We start from the raw sequence: 21,409 nt of genomic DNA, 5'->3' as shown, positions 1-21,409 counted from the left end.
GCAAGAGCAAACCGCTGGCACGAGAACAGCAAGGCTTAGCTCGAGCACAAGTCCCACAGGACTGCACAAATGACCGCACATCCCTTGACAAGGAAGTCCACCAAAAGGACCTGGCCACCAGATCTCTGGTGCCAAAAATTCCCGGGTGACCTGCCAACACCGAGGAATGAACCTCGGAAATGACTCTGCTGGTCCACTTATCCGGGACAAACAGTCTGTCAGGTGGACAAGACTCAGGCCTATCAGCCTGAAATCTCTGCAACACACGTCGCAGATCCGGAGAAATAGCTGACAAGATAACTCCATCTTTAAGAATACCAACAGGATCAGCGACTCCAGGAGCATCAGGCACAAAGCTCCTAGAAAGAGCATCGGCCTTCACATTCTTTGAACCTGGTAAATACGAGACAACAAAATCAAAGCGGGAGAAAAACAATGACCAGCGGGCCTGTCTCGGATTAAGGCGTTTAGCAGACTCGAGATACATCAGATTTTTGTGATCAGTCAAGACCACCACACGATGCTTAGCACCCTCGAGCCAATGACGCCACTCCTCAAATGCCCATTTCATGGCCAACAACTCCCGATTGCCCACATCATAATTTCGCTCGGCAGGCGAAAACTTCCTAGAGAAAAAGGCACAAGGTTTCATAACAGAGCAACCAGGGCCTCTCTGCGACAAAACGGCCCCTGCCCCAATCTCCGAAGCATCCACCTCAACCTGAAAGGGAAGTGAGACGTCAGGCTGGCACAAAACAGGCGCCGAAGTAAACCGGCGTTTCAACTCCTGGAAAGCCTCCACGGCAGCAGGAGCCCAGTTAGCTACATCGGAGCCCTTCTTGGTCATATCCGTCAAAGGTTTCACAATGCTAGAAAAATTAGCGATAAAACGACGGTAGAAGTTAGCGAAGCCCAAGAACTTCTGAAGACTCTTAACTGACGAGGGCTGAGTCCAATCAAGAATAGCTCGGACCTTGACTGGGTCCATCTCCACAGCAGAAGGGGAAAAAATGAATCCCAAAAAGGGAACCTTCTGTACACCAAAGAGACACTTTGAGCCCTTGACAAACAAAGAATTTTCACGCAAAATTTTAAAGACCAACCTGACCTGCTCCACATGCGAATCCCAATTATCAGAAAAAACCAAAATATCATCCAGATAAACAATCAGAAATTTATCCAGATACTTCCGGAAAATGTCATGCATAAAGGACTGAAAAACTGAAGGCGCATTGGAGAGCCCAAAAGGCATCACCAAGTACTCAAAATGACCTTCGGGCGTATTGAATGCGGTTTTCCATTCATCACCTTGCTTAATGCGCACAAGGTTGTACGCACCACGAAGGTCTATCTTGGTGAACCACTTGGCACCCTTAATCCGGGCAAACAAGTCAGACAACAGCGGTAAAGGATACTGAAATTTGACAGTGATCTTATTTAAAAGCCGATAATCAATACAAGGTCTCAAAGATCCGTCCTTTTTTGCCACAAAAAAGAATCCCGCACCAAGAGGGGAAGAAGACGGACGAATATGTCCTTTCTCCAGAGACTCCTTGATATATGAACGCATAGCGGTATGTTCAGGTACCGACAGATTAAACAGTCTTCCCTTAGGAAATTTACTGCCTGGGATCAAATCTATAGCACAGTCACAGTCCCTATGAGGAGGCAGTGCACTGGACTCAGACTCACTGAAGACATCCTGATAATCAGACAAATACTCCGGAACTTCCGAAGGCGTAGAAGAAGCAATAGACACAGGCAGGGAATCCCCATGAATACCATGACAGCCCCAACTTGAGACTGACATAGCCTTCCAGTCCAGGACTGGATTATGGGTCTGTAACCATGGCAGCCCTAAAACAACCAAATCATGCATTTTATGTAAAACCAGGAAACGTATCACCTCGCGGTGTTCAGGAGTCATGCACATGGTAACCTGTGTCCAATACTGCGGTTTATTTGCTGCCAATGGTGTAGCATCAATACCCCTAAGAGGTATAGGATTTTCTAATGGTTCAAGAGTAAAACCACAGCGCTTAGCAAATGAGAGATCCATGAGACTCAGGGCAGCACCTGAATCTACAAACGCCATGACAGGATAAGATGACAGTGAGCAAATCAAAGTTACAGACAGAATAAATTTAGGTTGCAAATTACCAACGGTGACAGGACTAACAACCTTAGCTATACGTTTAGAGCATGCTGAGATAACATGTGTAGAATCACCACAGTAGTAGCACAAGCCATTCCGGCGTCTATGAATTTTCCGCTCATTTCTAGTCAGGATTCTATCACATTGCATTAAATCAGGTGTCTGTTCAGACAACACCATGAGGGAATTTGCGGTTTTTCTATCACATTGTACCGAATTAGGTGTCTGTTCAGACAACACCATGAGGGAATTTGCGGTTTTGCGCTCCCGCAACCGCCGGTCAATTTGAATAGCCAGTGCCATAGTATCATTCAGACCTGTGGGAATGGGAAAACCCACCATAACATTCTTAATGGCTTCAGAAAGGCCATTTCTAAAATTAGCGGTCAGTGCACACTCGTTCCAATGTGTCAGCACGGACCATTTCCGAAATTTTTGGCAATACACTTCAGCCTCGTCCTGCCCCTGAGACATAGCCAGCAAGGCCTTTTCTGCCTGAATCTCAAGATTGGGTTCCTCATAAAGTAAACCGAGCGCCAGAAAAAACGCATCAAGATCAGCCAATGCCGGATCTCCTGGCGCCAGCGAAAAAGCCCAATCCTGAGGGTCGCCCCGTAAGAACGAAATAACAATTTTTACTTGCTGAGCAGAATCTCCAGATGAACAGGGTCTCAGGGACAAAAACAATTTACAATTATTCACGAAATTCCTAAACTTAAACCTGTCTCCGGAAAACAGTTCAGGAATCGGTATTTTAGGTTCTGACCTAGGATTTCTGATAACATAGTCTTGTATGCCCTGCACACGAGTAGCCAGCTGGTCCACACTTGTAATCAAGGTCTGGACATTCATGTCTGCAGCAAGCATAGCCACTCTGAGGTAAAGGGGAAGAAGAAAAAAAAAAAACTCAGAATCTTCTTTCTTATAATCCCTCTTCTGCAATGCATTAAACATTTAATATGGGCCTGGCAAACTGTTATGACCCCAATGGCGAGGGTCTCAGAGGAACGTGGAAGTCTGCAGAATACAAAAATCCAGCTCATAGGGTAGTGGTAACTGGGTTGACCATATATCTACTCCTAACGCCAACACTAGAAGTAGCCGGGGATCATTCCTACGTTGATTCTAGATGACACGCGCCAGCCGGAGAATCTAGCTACCCCTAGTAGAGGAAAACAAAGACCTTTCTTGCCTCCAGAGAAGGGGACCCCAAAGCTGGATAGAAGCCCCCCACAAATAATGACGGTGAGATAAGAGGAAATGACAAACACAGAAATGAACCAGGTTTAGCACAGAGAGGCCCGCTTACTGATAGCAGAATAAAGAAAGGTAACTTATATGGTCAACAAAAACCCTATCAAAATCCACACTGGAAATTCAAGAACCCCCGAACCGTCTAACGGTCCGGGGGGAGAACACCAGCCCCCCTAGAGCTTCCAGCAAAGGTCAGGATAAAGATTAGGAACAAGCTGGACAAAAATACAAAACCAAAACAAATAGCAAAAAGCAAAAGGCAGACTTAGCTGATATAACTGGAACCAGGATCAGTAGACAAGAGCACAGCAGACTAGCTCTGATAACTACGTTGCCAGGCATTGAACTGAAGGTCCAGGGAGCTTATATAGCAACACCCCTAACTAACGACCCAGGTGCGGATAAAAGGAATGACAGAAAAACCAGAGTCAAAAAACTAGTAACCACTAGAGGGAGCAAAAAGCAAATTCACAACAGGTTAGCACGGAACTGTTCAGTGAGCTGAATAGCTCAGAGGGAAGAGCTGCCGCCTGATGCACAAGAGCTGTTGGGTTCGCTGACAGAAAGACTCGAGAGTGAGATCAGCAGATCGCTTAGTGCAACCTTGGTCTTCAGTCAAGGTCCGCGTGAATTTTTTACTCTCTGGGATCCCAGGCTTGGCTTGTGATAGTGCATGCATGATGTCATGCCAGGCTGGTGAATCAAATGATGTACCAGGGAATCAGGAATCTCAACAAATTTGGGCAGTTTCTGTCCATGGCCAGAGAGTGTAATGAGGTAACTCGCGCAACAGGAATCTGTAAGCGGATGCTGCCATTTACTGACCAGAGATAAGAAAGGAGGAAACCAAAAATGACATAGGAACAGAAAATAGGAAGACTGTTTGCATGGGGTGGAACAGAGAAGTCAGATGCACAGAGGGACATGTGATCTGCTGTGATGCACCACAAGAAAATACAAAATACACAGGGGCCATGACAAGAGCTCAGTCATTAGCTGCACTTGTAACAAGACACCTATAGAGCAAGGTCTGCACTGGCTTACAGCCAAGCCCAAGAGAAGCATGGTGGGAAACAAATAACCATCATCAGATGTAGAAGTTCTGATGGGTGCAGGGCTTTACCGGAGAATAAAGAATTCTGGTTGCCTGGTTAAAGGCAGGTTGTGTGAGCGGAGGCCGGTTTAATGGGACGACATCTCGATCGTGCAAGCAGAGGCCTTGTTAAAGGGACATAACCTTGTTTGTATGAGCAGAGAGGGACATGAGCTGTTTCTTAGAAATTGAGGACAATGGGAACAGGCCAATAACAGAATGAATTGTCTGCGGCCTACAGTGCAAGACTTTCAGCCTAGCAAAAGCTCTTAATATGGCTCATGTTAGGAATTGGAACGGTAACTGCTATTGGAAGGAAAATGGGGCCAGAAAAAGGCCTATACACATTCAGCTCTGACTCTGCCGGTTAACAGGTCAGTGTATCCTTCGTACTATTGTTCAGGGTGTAATACTGTCACAGTTCATAGAGTGGTTTATGTCTCATATGCCAGGTTGTGAATTCTCATATGTTCAGTAGGAATTTGTGGAACAACTCCGCACGGCCGTAAGGATAAATTCTAGGAAAATGCCAAGGATTCAGAGTGGTTTATTCAACGCGTTTCGGGGTTCCTATGCCTTCTTCATCAGGAAATACCACATACAGTATATATACAAATACCATGATATGCAATGCATATGCTATGCAATGATATATGATATGTGGTATTTCCTGACGAAGGGGGCATAGGAACCACGAAACGCGTTGAATAAACCACTCTGAATCCTTGGCATTTTCCTGGAATTTATCCTTAGGGTAGCTGTTGTGAATTTGGTTTCTGGGCTCCCCCGGTGGTTTCTGGTGGTACTGCACTTGTGTGCTTCATCTCCTCTGTTCACCTGTTTTCCATCAGTATGTGGGAGTTTTCTATTTAGCCTTGCTCCTCAGTCATTTCTATGCCGGCCAACAATGTTACCAGAAGCCTTTCTGTTGCATGTTCCTGCTCCTAGACTACTATCAGCTAAGTTGGACTTGTTGTCCTAAGTTTGTTTTGCATTTTTGTTCCAGTTCTCTGTGATTGAATATTTCTGAGGCTGGAAGCTCTTGTGAGCTGAAATTGCCACTCTGGTGTCATGAGTTGATGTTAGAGTCTTAAAGTAATTTCAGGATGGTATTTTGAAAGGGTTTTCAGCTGACCGTGAAGTTCCCTTTTCTGTCTTCCTACTATCTAGTAAGCGGACCTCAATTTGCTAAACCTATCTTCATACTTCGTATGTCATTTTCCTCTAAAAACACCGCCAATATATGTGGGGGCTACTGTCTGCCTTTTGGGGAAAATTTCTCTAGAGGTAAGCCAGGTCTGTATTTTCCTCTGCTAGGGTCAGTCAGTTCTCCGGCTGGCGCTGGGCGTCTAGGGATAAAACGTAGGCACGCTACCCGGCCACTGTTAGTTGTGCGGTAGGTTTAGCTCATGGTCAGCTCGAGTTCCCATCTTCCAAGAGCTAGTCCTTTTGTATGCTTAATTACGTTCTCTTGCCGTTGAGAACCATGACAGGTAGCGTGGAGTTGTTCCACAAATTCCTACTGAACATATGACTATATCAGGTCGTGGATCGACCTGTGGATCTGCAGCAGCTGCCATTTTTACATGCTTGTATCCCATCTTCCCCAGGTGAGTAACTCTCTTGGTGTATCTACTCTGGTAACGTGGATAAGACCCTATTGCGCTTTTTTGTCTTCTCTTTTTCTGTACAATAGGTTGTGAGTTCTGACAGACAGTGGTTATCTGTGTAAGGCAAGTTAGGAATATATAGACAATGGCTAGCCTATTGGTAATTCTCTTCTATGTGTGGTAGCGCCAAGTTTATTATTTTATAGGGCAGTGGTTAAGACAACAGGTACAGAGTTATGGATAGCCAGTAACCATGATATCAAGTGAGGCAGCAAGAACTGTGCTGTATTGGTTCTCAATGTCACTCATTTACAAATTGCCATCTTAATGATTTTGCACCTGGTCTTGCTAAGCTTGTATATGGTTAATAAATAACTTGTTTTACTGTACCACTGAGTCTGTGTTCTCTGTGCCACTGAATCCCTGCACCTGTTTACAAGAGCAATAATAATATATAAAATATACACTACTCAAAAATATAAAGGGAACACTAAGATACCGCATCATAGATATCACTGAATGAAATATTCCAGTTGCAAATCTTCATTCATTACATAGTGGATCAATGTAAATCAAAACTAATATCCCATGGAGGTCTCGATTTAGAATGATATTTAAAATCAAAGTGGGAAATCAAATTACAGGCATATCCAACATCAGTAGAAATGCCTCAAGACAAGCAAATGATGCTCAGTAGTGTGTGGCCTCCACGTGCCTGTATGAACTCCCTACAATGCCTAGGCATGCTCCTGAAGAGGCCGCGGATGTTCTCCTGAAGGATCTTCTCCCAGACCTGGATTAAAGCGTCAGTCAACTCCTGGACAGTCTGTGGTGCAACATGGCGTTGGTGGATTGAATGAAACATGATGTCCCAAATCTGCTCGATTGGACTCAGGTTTGGGGACTGGGCAAGCCAGTCCATAGCATCAGTGCCTTCATCATGCAGAAACTGCTGACACATTTAAGCCACATGAGTCCTAGCATTGTCAAGCATCGGAAGGAACCCAGGGCCAACCGCACCTGTATATGGTCTCATAATGCATCTGAGGATCTCATCCCGGTACCTAATCGCAGTGAGGGTACCTCTGGCTAGCACATGGAAGGCTGTGTAGCCTTCCAAAGAAATGTCTCACCACACCATTACTGACCCACTGCCAAGCTGGTCAAGCACAACATCCACTTGTGGACATCGGGCCCTCATACCACCATCATGGAGTCAGTATTTGGCAGTTTGAGCAGACACATGGATGTTAGTGGCCTGCTGGAGGTCATTTTTTCAGGGCTCTGGCAGTTCTCCTCCTGTTCCTCTTTGAACAAAGGAGGAGGTAGTGGTCCTGCTGCTGAGTTGTTGCCTTTCTACAGCCCCCTCCACCTATCCTGGTGTACTGGCCTGTCTCCTGGTATCTGCTCCATGCTCTGGACACTGTGATGACAGACACAGCTACCCTTCTTGACACAGGTCACATTGATGTGCCATCCTGGATGAGCTCCACTAACTGAGCAACTTTTGTGGGTTGTAGACACTGCCTTGTGCCACTGTACCTCTAGGTATGAGAGCAATGACAAAGAGCAAAAGTGACCAAAACAAAAGCCAAAAAGGATAAGAACAGAGAAATGGTCTGTGGTCACCCCCCACCCCCACCCCCTTCCTGCAGAGCCACTCCTTTTTAGGGGTTGTCTTGCTAACTGCCTATCATTTCTAACTGTTATCTGTTCCATTTACAGAACAGAAGGAGAAATTGATTCACAATCAGACAGGCTGATTTCACAGAAGTGTGATCGATTTGAAGTTACAGTGTGTTGTTTAAGTGGTCCTTTTTTTTTTGAGCAGTGAATAATAATATAATCCACCTATTTCCACAAGAAACCTGTCAGTCTAGCTGAGCAGCATGTCGAGAAGCTGGCAGGATCCAAAAAAGAACTGCAAAATTGTGGGTCTTTTTCAGCAATGACAACACACTTGGAGTTTTGTTCCCATTTTACAATTTATTGAATAGTAAAATGAATGACTTAATTCAATACAACAGCTAGTCCTGCCAAAAAACAGCCCCAGTATGGCAATGTTGATGGAAAAATAAAAGTTATGACTCTTGGAAGAACGGGAGGAAAAATGGAAAGTGTAAAAATGGAAAACCACGATGATGGGAAGGGGTTAAAGAGCATAAAACTGCAAAATAAAAAATAAAACCAGAAAATCTCCTGTAAATAGTCTCTGAGTCATGTTAGGTAATAAAGTCAGCCACTTTTAAGCAACGTCTGCTACCAGAAAAGCTGGGTGACAGTCAGTAGGAATCCCACCTGTTTTTACAATTACACATCTATTGCTGCCACATAACTCCAGAAACAGCAGAATACAAAGAAGAGGACCCAAGGATTTCACTTTACTGTTTTTTTCAATTTCAGGAAGATGTATAATTTTAAAGGGATTGTCCATTCTTGTTTTGTTATTCATTTTGCCTGGTCCCCCCAAATTACGTAAATCATTGGTTTTTGCTGCTCAGTGGTTTAATCAGAGGTTACCAATGTCCTGGAGAAAAGCAACAATTTTTCGCCCCCTAACCTGTCGACCATTAAATCTCCCAGAATTCCTTCCACCAGACCAGTATTGAACCTCTTTTCCCCAAGCACATGTATTGAATTTTAAGAAAATATTGATGTAATTATATTTTGCTCTTTAACACTTTATTATGTTTTTTACTGAAATCCAAAACACCGTTTTAAAATAAAAGTTACACTAACCCCAGCCGTAGACCTCACCCTAAACCTCTTTAACTTTATGAAAAGTGTGTAAAAATGGAAAAACAGCTCATAGTAATGAATGAAGATGGTGCGGTGCACCTCTTACAATATTTATACCCCATAAAATTTTGCGACGACACCTATGACCGATCCCACACTGCGACATCCCACTTTATCTCCAGTGATTTACAGTAATTTACATTAAAGGGGTTGTCCGGACTAAGATGAAAAGTCTGCAGTGACTGCAGACTATTGAATCCTGCCTGTGTATGCACTGTGTGCTGCGAGGATTTGCCATTGTCTGCCCTCAGAACAGTGGTCAGGTAGGCGACAATCATACTCCTGTTCAGAACCTGTCTACAAGTGTATGAAGCGAGGCTGCGGACAGCTAGTGGGTGCGGCTGTTTAATGGAGTCCATACACTTGCATCGAGCGAGGCTGCGCCTACTAGACAGGTTCTGCCTAGGCGTTTGCATATTACATACCTGATCGCTATGCCAGGTGAAGACAACAGCGAATCCTCACAGCGCACAATGCACGTACTGGAAGGATTCAAATGTCTGCAGTCACACAAGGTAACTGCAGACTTTTCATTTTAGACCCTATAGCCCCTTTAATGTATGGTGCAATCAGCTGTCCAGTTTCCCAACAGCACACCCGCAGTTGAAAAGTAGTATTACAGAGTTTTTACTGAAATGGACATAAGTCCTGGAGAATGAGAGATGATCTTTAGAACCCCCCTTAGTGGCTACTAAGTGATTGAATGGCAGACCCTTTATATGACAGATGAAAATGGTTTTATAAGCTTGACACTCCCTTTTTTAAAGGGAATCTGTCACCAGGTTTACGCCATCTAATCTGAGAGCAGCATAATGTAGAGATAGAGATCCTGATTCCAATTATATGTCACTTACTGAGCTGCTTGCTGTATTGATAAAATTCCAGTTTTATCAACAGGAAATTATCACTAGAGGACTAGTAAACCTGCTGTCATGTAGTCCTCCATATTCATGATCTCTGTATAACGCCACCCCCCACCACTGATTGGCAGCTTCCTGCCTATGCACAGCTGCCAGTCAGTGGTGTGGGTGGGATTATACAGAGTTCAGCATTCAGAGAACTGCTAGATTCTGCAACAGAGAAAATGGGAATTTTATAACAAATTAAAGCAAGCGGACCAATAAGTGATACATCGCTGGAATCAGCGTCTCTGCCTGTATATCATACTACTCTCAGATGGGGGAGAAAAAAACCTGGTGACAGATTCCATTTTAGAGTTTTTTTGTATTGACACTAAAATTAAATTTTACAGCAAATAATTTTTGCTCACCTGATGCAATAATAGCAAATGACAAGTAGGCGATGGCTCCCTTCAGATACTCATCTCCTTGCTGGCTATGCAGAATGGCCATAGCCTTAGAGTGACAGTGATTCTGCATTAATTTACGGTCATCTTCCTTGAAAATTTCCATAATAGGGAGGAGGCAGGAAGTGTCGCCCAAATGGATAACTTTCTTTATCAGCTGAAAATAGCAAAATAAGCAAAGATTATTTCTTATGGACTCTTCAACGTTACATAATATCCAATATGATGGTGACTAGGATTGAGCGACTTTCATTTTTTTAAGATCGAGTCGGGTTTTGTGAAACCCGACTTTGTCCAGAGTCGAGTCGAGTGCAGTCGGCCGATTATCGCTAAAAGTCGGGGATCGACCGAAACACGAAACCCAATGCAAGTCAATGGGGAAGCATAGTCGGCAGTGAGTGGAGGCCAGGAAAACACCTACAGTGCCCATTTTAATGCCAAAAACATCCATTCTTGTTTCTGAAGCTTGTCAATCTTAATTAACTTTATAATAATAGTTGTTCAATGGAACTTGGGGGTCATTTGGCAAATTTGTGGGGCGTAGGGCTGGTTCAAGGTTTTAGTGGGCCCAGGAATCGTGGACTACGTCACGGCGGTGGAGCAGGGAGAGGAAAGTATTTCAACGTTGCAAGTGCTGTGATCCTGAGCAAGCAGGGGGGCACACTTGTTCGCATTGGCACTGGCACAGGGCCCCTCAAAGTACAGCGGTGTGTTTGCACGGCGGGGGCGCCTCCCACCAGCAGCGACACTTTTGCGTACTCTGAGGGGCCCTGTGCCAGTGACGTCGCCAACGAGTGTGCCCCCCCCACCTGATGAAGGAACCTGCACTTTCATCTGCACCTTCCTCTTTGTCCCTGTGTAAGGTGGTATAACATGTGGGAAGGGGAACCTTACTTTCAGCAGGGTCAGATTCTGGCTGTGTAGAGTGCAAGGGGAATGTAGTGGTCTAGGTCAATGTACCAGCAGACTCATCTAGCAGTGGCTGGGCAATGGGCAGGATGAGGAGGAAACAGATATAGGGCCAAAGAATAAAGTAGGCTAAATGCAGTTCAAAATTGGTAACAGGACAGGACTAAACAGGCGGCATTGCTTTGTTCAATGGAGTAGCAAACCCAGGAGCAGCAGACACTGTTTTAAGGGCCCAACCACACTAGTAGGCCAAATGCAGTTTAATATCTGATACTATAGGCCCAAAGCCAGAAGGTTGAAGCTCAGCTTTATTCAGTTGAGGGCAAACACCAGGGAGGGGCAGACACCGTTAGTAGGCCCTAACCACCAATTTTTAAAAACACAGCACTTAATGAGAGCCAGAAGGATGAAGCTCAGCTTTATTCAGTTGAGGACAAACACCAGGCAGGGGCAGACACCGTTAGTAGGCCCTAACCACCAATTTTTAAAAACACATCACTTAATGAGAGCCAGAAGGTTGAAGCTCAGCTTTATTCAGTTGAGGGCAAACACCAGGGAAGGGCAGACACCATTAGTAGGCGCTAACCACCAATTTTTAAAAACACAGCACTTAATGAGAGCCAGAAGGATTAAGCTCAGCTTTATTCAGTTGAGGACAAACACCAGGCAGGGGCAGACACCGTTAGTAGGCCCTAACCACCAATTTTTAAAATAACAGCACTTAATGAGAGCCAGAAGGTTGAAGCTCAGCTTTATTCAGTTGAGGGCAAACACCAGGGAGGGGCAGACACCGTTAGTAGGCCGTAACCAAAGTTGAAGGCCAAATGCAGTTTAATATCTGATACTATAGGCCGAAAGCCAGAAGGTTGAAGCTCAGCTTTATTCAGTTGAGGAAAAACACCAGGGAGGGGCAGACACCGTTAGTAGGCCCTAACCACCAATTTTTAGAAACACAGCACTTAATGAGAGCCAGAAGGTTGAAGCTCAGCTTTATTCAGTTGAGGGCAAACACCAGGGAGGGGCAGACACTGTTAGTAGGCCGTAACCAAACTTGAAGGCCAAATGCAGTTTAATATCTGATACTATAGGCCGAAAGCCAGAAGGTTTAAGCTCAGCTTTATTCAGTTGAGGAAAAACACCAGGGAGGGGCAGGCCCTAACCACCAATTTTTAAAAACACAACACTTAATGAGAGCCAGAAGGTTGAAGCTCAGCTTTATTCAGTTGAGGGCAAACACCAGGGAGGGGCAGACACCGTTAGTAGGCCCTAACCACCAATTTTTAAAATAACAGCACTTAATGAGAGCCAGAAGGCTGAAGCTCAGCTTTATTCAGTTGAGGGCAAACACCAGGGAGGGGCAGACACCGTTAGTAGGCCCTAACCACCAATTTTTAAAATAACAGCACTTAATGAGAGCCAGAAGGATGAAGCTCAGCTTTTTTCTTCAGTTGAGGACAAACACCAGGCAGGGGCAGACACCGTTAGTAGGCCGTAACCAAAGTTGAAGGCCAAATGCAGTTTAATATCTGATACTATAGGCCCAAAGCCAGAAGGTTGAAGCTCAGCTTTATTCAGTTGAGGACAAACACCAGGGAGGGGCAGACACCGTTAGTAGGCCGTAACCAAAGTTGAAGGCCAAATGCAGTTTAATATCTGATACTATAGGCCGAAAGCCAGAAGGTTGAAGCTCAGCTTTATTCAGTTGAGGAAAAACACCAGGGAGGGGCAGACACCGTTAGTAGGCCCTAACCACCAATTTTTAAAAACACAGCACTTAATGAGAGCCAGAAGGTTGAAGCTCAGCTTTATTCAGTTGAGGGCAAACACCAGGGAGGGGCAGACACCGTTAGTAGGCTGTAACCAATGTTGAAGGCCAAATGCAGTTTAATATCTGATACTATAGGCCGAAAGCCAGAAGGTTGAAGCTCAGCTTTATTCAGATGAGGAAAAACACCAGGGAGGGGCAGACACCGTTAGTAGGCCCTAACCACCAATTTTTAAAAACACAGCACTTAATGAGAGCCAGAAGGTTGAAGCTCAGCTTTATTCAGTTGAGGGCAAACACCAGGGAGGGGCAGACACCGTTAGTAGGCCCTAACCACCAATTTTTAAAATAACAGCACTTAATGAGAGCCAGAAGGTTGAAGCTTAGCTTTATTCAGTTGAGGGCAAATACCAGGGAGGGGCAGACACCGTTAGTAGGCCGTAACCAAAGTTGAAGGCCAAATGCAGTTTAATATCTGATACTATAGGCCGAAAGCCAGAAGGTGGAAGCTCCGATTTAGACAGTGGAGGACAATTTGAATTAGGGACTGCAGACAGACTTAGTAGGCTGTCCCCTGTGGACCATGCATCCAACACATTAACCCATTGCGCCGTAATGGACACGTAATCTTCCGTGGCCATGCCTACAGGTCCATGCGTCTGTTGTCAGGTGCACCTTTGTACTCACAGATTGCCAGAGTGCATGGACAATGCGGTCTTCTACATTCTGGTGGAGGGTTGGGATGGCTTTTCTCGCAAAAGAAGTGTCGACTGGTTAGCTTGTAGCATGGTACAGCGTAGTCCATCATGGCCTTATTAATAGTAAATAAAATATATAACTAGGCTCTATGAACTTTTAAATAGGTTCCAGGGGTACACGGGCAGCATTGGTGTGGTCAGTGGAGGAGTATTGCAAGTAGGGGCCGCAGACAGGCTCACAAAGGCCTAAAATAACAAACAGTAGGCAGTCATGGCAGTTTTATATCGGTTACATGGATACACAGGCAGGCAGCATTGTGGTCAGTGGAGGAGTAATGCAAGTAGGGACGGCAGACAGGCTATCAAAGGCCTAAAATAACAAACAATAGGCTCATGGCAGTTTTATATCTGTTACATGGATACACGGGCAGGCAGCATTGTGGTCAGTGGAGGAGTATTGCAAGTAGGGGCCGCAGACAGGCTATCAAAGGCCTAAAAGAACAAACAATAGGCTCATGGCAGTTTTATATCGGTTACATGGATACACGGGCAGGCAGCATTGTGGTCAGTGGAGGAGTATTGCAAGTAGGGGCCGCAGACAGGCTCACAAAGGCCTAAAAGAACAAACAATAGTTTCATGGCAGTTTTATATTGGTTACATGGATACACAGGCAGGCAGCATTGTGGTCAGTGGAGGAGTAATGCAAGTAGGGACGGCAGACAGGCTATCAAAGGCCTAAAATAACAAACAGTAGGCAGTCATGGCAGTTTTATATCGGTTACATGGATACACAGGCAGGCAGCATTGTGGTCAGTGGAGGAGTAATGCAAGTAGGGATGGCAGACAGGCTATCAAAGGCCTAAAATAACAAACAATAGGCTCATGGCAGTTTTATATCGGTTACATGGATACACGGGCAGGCAGCATTGTGGTCAGTGGAGGAGTATTGCAAGTAGGGGCCGCAGACAGGCTATCAAAGGCTTAAAAGAACAAACAATAGGCTCATGGCAGTTTTATATCGGTTACATGGATACACGGGCAGGCAGCATTGTGGTCAGTGGAGGAGTATTGCAAGTAGGGGCCGCAGACAGGCTCACAAAGGCCTAAAATAACAAACAGTAGGCAGTCATGGCAGTTTTACATCGTTTACATGGATACACAGGCAGGTAGCATTGTGGTCAGTGGAGGAGTATTGCAAGTAGGGGCCGCAGACAGGCTATCAAAGGCCTAAAAGAACAAACAATAGGCTCATGGCAGTTTTATATCGGTTACATGGATACACGGGCAGGCAGCATTGTGGTCAGTGGAGGAGTATTGCAAGTAGGGGCCGCAGACAGGCTCACAAAGGCCTAAAATAACAAACAGTAGGCAGTCATGGCAGTTTTACATCGGTTACATGGATACACAGGCAGGCACTCCAGGCAGCATTGTGGTCAGTGGAGGAGTATTGCAAGTAGGGGCCGCAGACAGGCTATCAAAGGCCTAAAAGAACAAACAATAGGCTCATGGCAGTTTTATATCGGTTACATGGATACACGGGCAGGCAGCATTGTGGTCAGTGGAGGAGTATTGCAAGGAGTGTCTGACACAGTTAGTACTCCAAAAAAATAAATAGATGTTAATGTCTCGCAAAACAACTGTAAGTAAAAAAAGGGTGGCATGCTTAGGTACAGGGGTGGGCTCATCTGCAGAGTTTATGACAAAGTAATTTGGCAGTAAATTAGTATTTACTGGTGTCAATATAGGACACTGACCCAGACTACTTTAACTGGCATCATAGATGCAAACAAATTGGTATTGTTTGTCAGTGCCAGGCATTGAATGATGTCAGTGCATAGACTAAACATTGGTGGAGCTGTGCGAGATAATTTTGCACGTGGTACAGCACAGTTTGAGCTGGGGGGGGGGGAACTCTCTTGTGGCCGGCGGTACCGCCCCAGGGCCCCTCATGTTACAACGGCGTGTCTGACGTTGGGTGCGCACCACCACCGCCAGAGACACTACATTGTACTATGAGGGACCCAGTGGCAATGCCGTTGACCAAAAGCGGGCACACCCGCCTCTTCAGACAATCAGCACTGTAACGGGTGCTTGCGCCAAGTGGCAAGACAACGGCCCCGTGGGGGGATTTTTCCCATTGGGGGAGGTGTAAACATGTCGTATGCTGGACAAACAGCTGCTGCAAATTAACAGATTGGAACACTCAGTAAGACCAGTCCACAAGCAAGACCTTTTTATAGGAAAGCTAGGTGTCAGCCGGGAAAGGTGGGGCAAAATAATTTGAAATCCAGGAGTGGTTCATTTTAATGAAGGTGAGATCATCCACATTTTGGGTAGCCAGACAAGTCCTTTTTTCTAATAATATTTAGACAGCAGCACTGAATACTCTTTTTGATAGCACACTAGCTGCTGGGCAAGCAAGCTCCTGCAACGCATATTCTGCCAATTCAGGCCAGGTGTCTAATTTTGATGCCCAGTAATCAAATGGGAATGACGGTTGAGGGAGAACATCGATAAGGGAAGAAAAATAGTTAGTAACCATACTGGACAAATGTTGTCTCCTGTCACTTTGAATAGATGCTGCAGTACCTGTCCTGTCTGCGGTCATTGCGAAATCACTCCACAACCTGGTCAGAAAACCCCTCTGTCCAACGCCACTTCTGATCTGTGCACCCCTAACACCTCTGCCATGTAGCCCCCTGCAGCTTGTGTGAGAACCATCACCGGCGCTGTGTGCTGGGAATGCCTGAATCAAACGGTCTACAAGAGTAGCTTGTTTGGTTGCTAAGATTTGTTCGAGGTTCTCATGTGGCATAATATTTTGCAATTTGCCTTTATAGCGAGGGTCAAGGATGCAGGCCAACCAGTAATCGTCATCGCTCATCATTTTAGTAATGCGTGGGTCCTTTTTGAGGATACGTAAGGCATAATCCGCCATGTGGGCCAAAGTTCCTGTTGGCAAATCTGCGGTTGTGCTGGTTTGAGGGGCAGTTACAGGCAAATCTACGTCACTTGTCTCCCTTAAAAAAACAGAACCCGGCCTTGCAACGCCACTAATTTCTGTTGGCCCAGGAGAAGCTTCCTCATTAAAAAAGTACTCATCCCCATCATCCTCCTCGTCCTCCTCCTCCTCTTCGCCCGCTACCGCGTCCTCTACACGGCCCTGACCAGACAATGGCTGACTGTCATCAAGGCTTTCCTCTTCCTCGGCTGCAGACGCCTGCTCCTTTATGTGCGTCAAACTTTGCATCAGCAGACGCATTAGGGGGATGCTCATGCTTATTATGGCGTTGTCTGCACTAACCAGCCGTGTGCATTCCTCAAAACACTGAAGGACTTGACACAGGTCTTGTAGCTTCGACCACTGCACACCTGACAACTCCATGTCTGCCATCCAACTGCCTGCCCGTGTATGTGTATCCTCCCACAAAAACATAACAGCACGCCTCTGTTCGCACAGTCTCTGAAGCATGTGCAGTGTGGAGTTCCACCTTGTTGAAATGTCGATGATTAGGCGATGCTGGGGAAGGTTCAAAGACCGCTGATAGTTCTGCATACGGCTGGAGTGTACGGGCGAACAGCGGATATGCGAGCAAAGTCTGCGCACTTTGAGGAGCAGGTCGGGTAACCCCGGATAACTTTTCAGGAAGCACTGCACCACCAGGTTTAAGGTGTGAGCCAGGCAAGGAATGTGTTTCAGTTGGGAAAGGGCTATGGCAGCCATGAAATTCCTTCCGTTATCACTCACAACCTTGCCTGCCTCAAGATGTACAGTGCCCAGCCATGACTGAGTTTCATTCTGCAAGAACTCGGACAGAACTTCCGCGGTGTGTCTGTTGTCGCCCAAACACTTCATTGCCAATACAGCCTGCTGACGCTTGCCACTAGCTGTCCCATAATGGCACACCTGGTGTGCAACAGTGGCAGCTGCGGATGGAGTGGATGTGCGACTGGGGTGTGTGGACGAGCTCTCGCTTCTGCATGAGGAGGAGGAAGAGGAGGAGGGGGGGCGAATGCCTACAGCCAACTCTTTCCTTGACCGTGGACTAGGCAAAACTGTCCCAATATTGCTGTCCCCTGTGGACCCTGCATCCACCACATTCACCCAGTGTGCCGTGATGGACACGTAACGTCCATGGCCATGCCTACTGGTCCATGCATCTGTTGTCAGATGCACCTTTGTAGTCACAGACTGCCTGAGTGCATGGACGATGCGGTCTTTAATATGCTGTTGGAGGGCTGGGATGGCTTTTCTAGAAAAGAAGTGCCGACTGGGTAGCTCGTAACGTGGTACAGTGTAGTCCATCAGCGCTTTGAAAGCTTCGCTTTCAACTAACCGGTAGGGCATCATCTCTAATGAGATTAGTCTAGCAATGTGGGCGTTCAAACCCTGTGTACGCGGATGCGAGGATGAGTACTTCCTTTTCCTAACAAGAGTCTCATGTAGGGTGAGCTGGACTGGAGAGCTGGAGATCGTGGAACTAGCGGTGGTGCCGGTGGACATGGGTGACTGAGAGAGGGTTGGAGATGGTATTCTTGCCGGTGCCCTACATGCAGTGTTTCCTACTACTAACCTGGTGATTCCCTGACTGCTTTGGCCTGGCGACGAAAGCTGCACAGATACTGCAGGTGGTGTGGGAAATGGTCGGCTTACAGGGAGGGAAGGGATGTAGCGTTGCTGACTAGCTTCATTGGCCGAGGGTGCTGCAACCTTTAGGGACGTTTGGTAGTTAGTCCAGGCTTGCAAATGCATGGTGGATAAATGTCTATGCATGCAACTTGTATTTAAACTTTTAAGATTCTGACCTCTGCTTAAGGTTGTTGAACATTTTTGACAGATGACTTTGCGCTGATCATTTGGATGTTGTTTAAAAAAATGCCAGACTGCACTCTTTTTACTATCGGATACCTTTTCAGGCATTGCAGACTGAGCTTCTTTAACCGGATGGCCACGCTGTCCTCCAACTGGTTTTGGTTTTGCCACGCGTTTTTGGCCAGATACGGGCCCGGTAGATGGAACCTGTTGTGATGTTGATGCCTGCTGCGGCTCCTCCTCCTCCGCTTCAGAACTACTGCCGCCTGCACCCTGTTCCCCCAATGGCTGCCAATCGGGGTCAACAACTGGGTCATCTATGACCTCCTCTTCTATGTCGTGTGCGATTTCGTCTGTGTCACCGTGTAAGCCGGTGGTATAGCGTCCGTGACGGGGCACCATAGTCTCCGCTGGGTTTGATTCTGCCTCAGTACACTGCAAGGGCAATGATCTGGTCTGAGTCAAAGGAACAGCATAGTAATCTGGCTGTGGCTGTGCATCTGTGCACTCCATGTCCGATTCAACTTCTAATGGACATGGCCTGTTAACTGTTTCACTGTCTAACCCAGGAACGGTATGTGTAAAGAGCTCCATGGAGTAACCCGTTGTGTCTCCTGACGCATCCTTCTCTCTTGTTCTGGGTGAAGAAGACAAGGAAGCGACTTGTCCCTGACCAGGAGCATCCACTGACGATGCACTGCTCTGACATTTGGCACTTTCCGAGGAGGAGGCGAAAGAGCTAGAGGCAGAGTCAGCAATGAAAGCCAATACTTGTTCCTGCTGCTCCGGCTTCAAAAGTGGTTTTCCTACTCCCAGAAAAGAGAGCGTTCGAGGCCTTGTGTAGCCAGACAAGGAACCTGGCTCAACAACTCGAGACTTAGGTGCTGTACTGCTTTTACCACGACCACCTGATGCTCCACCACCACTACCATCATTACCAGCTGACAATGACCGCCCACGGCCACGACCTCTTCCTCTAGACTTCCTCATTGCTTGCAAAACGTAACCAAAGTAACACTATTTGTTACTGTAAAACAACTTATAAGGTGAACTCAAACTTCTGTAGGATTTATATATACCTTTATAGGTGCCTGACACTGAAAGGAAAATCAGGCCCAATGTTACACACTAGGTTTTCTGTGGCCCAATAATTTGAGACAGATGGCACACACAGGCCCAGCACTCAAGTAAAAATGCCAATCTTAATCTCCCACTATTTTTTTTTTTTCTGGGAGAATTTACCCCCTCCCAAAAAAAAAAAGGCCCAGTATTACACAGTGTTTTCAGTGGCACACAATGAGAGAGAGATGCCACACACAGCAATGGCACGGAGTCAGACTTGACAATATTTATCTCCCACTAATTTTTTTTTTGGAAAAGGGAGAATTTAGGAAAAAAAAAAGGCCAAGTATTACACAGTGTTTTCAGTGCCACACAATGAGAGAGAGATGCCACACACAGCAATGGCACGGAGGCAGACTTGACAATATTTATCTCCCACTAATTTTTTTTTTGGAAAAGGGAGAATTTAGAAAAAAAAAAAAAAAGGCCAAGTATTACACAGTGTTTCGGTGCCACACAATGAGAGAGAGATGCCACACACAGCAATGGCACGGAGTCAGACTTGACAATATTTATCTCCCACTAATTTTTTTTTTGGAAAAGGGAGAATTTAGGAAAAAAAAAAAAAAAGGCCAAGTATTACACAGTGTTTTCGGTGCCACACAATGAGAGAGAGATGCCACACACAGCAATGGCACAGAGGCAGACTTGCCAATATTTATCTCCCTGCAGTTATCTCAGAAAAGTATGGCAGGCAGCTGTAAAAGGACTGCTGCACACAAAAGTGTGGACAAACACACAAGATAGCTGTGCAGAAAGGAAGGAAAAACAGGATTTGTGCTTTGAAAAAAGCAGTTGGTTTACACAGCGGCATACACACAAAGCAACGCAGCTATCAGGGAGCCTTCTAGGGCAGCCCAATGAGCTACAGCGCTGAGGAAAAAAAATGTAGCTTCCACTGTCCTGCAAACAAAAGGTGGTATTGGACAGTGGAAATCGCTACAGCACAAGCGGTTTGTGGCTTTATGTACCCTGCCTATCACTATCCCTGCTTCCGAAGAAGCTGCAGCAACCTCTCCCTATGCTCAGATCAGCAGCAGTAAGATGGCGGTCGGCGGGAACGCCCCTTTATAGCCCCTGTGACGCCGCAGAAAGCAAGCCAATCACTGCAATGCCCTTCTCTAAGATGGTGGGGACTGAGATCTATGTCATCACGCTGCCCACACTCTGCGTCCACCTTCATTGGCTGAGAAATGGCGCTTTTAGCGTCATTGAAACGCAACTTTGGCGTGAAAGTCGCGTACCGCATGGCAGACCCCACACAGGGATCGGCTCGGTTTCATGAGACGCCGACTTTGCCAAAAGTCGGCGACTTATGAAAATGAACGATCTGTTTCGCTCAACCCTAATGGTGACTACAAACCCTGAGGGGTTATTACCACCCAACTTTATGACAGTCCGAAATGGAGAACCTATGTAGTTATATGGGGGAGGATGCATCTGTGTCCATGAGGTTGTCCCCTTTCAGAAAACCCAATGCCATACTATAAGTTAGTTGTAGGAAAAAAAAAAGTAATATTAACCCCCCTGTGTCCAGCTTTGTTTGGCTGCAGTGCTGATGTCTAGTGTTGAGCGATACCGTCCGATACTTGAAGTATCGGTATCGGAAAGTATCGGCCGATACCGGCAAAGTATCGGATCTAATCCGATACCGATACCCGATACCAATACAAGTCAATGGGACTCAAGTATCGGACGGTATCCCTGATGGCTCCCAGGGTCTGAAGGAGAGGAAACTCTCCTTCAGGCCCTGGGATCCATATTACTGTGTAAATTAAAGAATTAAAATAAAAAATATTGCTATACTCACCTCTCCGACGCAGCCTGGACCTTACCGAGGGAACCGGGAGCCTTCTTTGCTTAAAATGCGCGCGTTTACTGCCT

At 46.0% G+C, this 21,409-nt stretch overlaps 1 protein-coding gene across 2 annotated transcripts in view; it reads right to left on the bottom strand.

Moving 5' to 3' along the window:
• TTC34 (tetratricopeptide repeat domain 34) overlaps nucleotides 1-21,409 on the bottom strand; it is a 210,248-nt gene that overhangs the window by 163,922 nt on the left and 24,917 nt on the right. For both annotated transcript variants that reach the window (XM_077250435.1, XM_077250436.1), the window contains exon 4: nucleotides 10,182-10,374. In XM_077250435.1, coding sequence (XP_077106550.1) covers nucleotides 10,182-10,374 — 193 coding nt within the window. The remainder of the gene's footprint in view (nucleotides 1-10,181; nucleotides 10,375-21,409) is intronic.

This window comes from Ranitomeya variabilis, chromosome 4 (assembly GCF_051348905.1).
Source record: "Ranitomeya variabilis isolate aRanVar5 chromosome 4, aRanVar5.hap1, whole genome shotgun sequence".
NCBI classification, from domain to species: domain Eukaryota; kingdom Metazoa; phylum Chordata; class Amphibia; order Anura; family Dendrobatidae; genus Ranitomeya; species Ranitomeya variabilis.
This window is presented reverse-complemented; position numbering and strand designations above follow the sequence as displayed.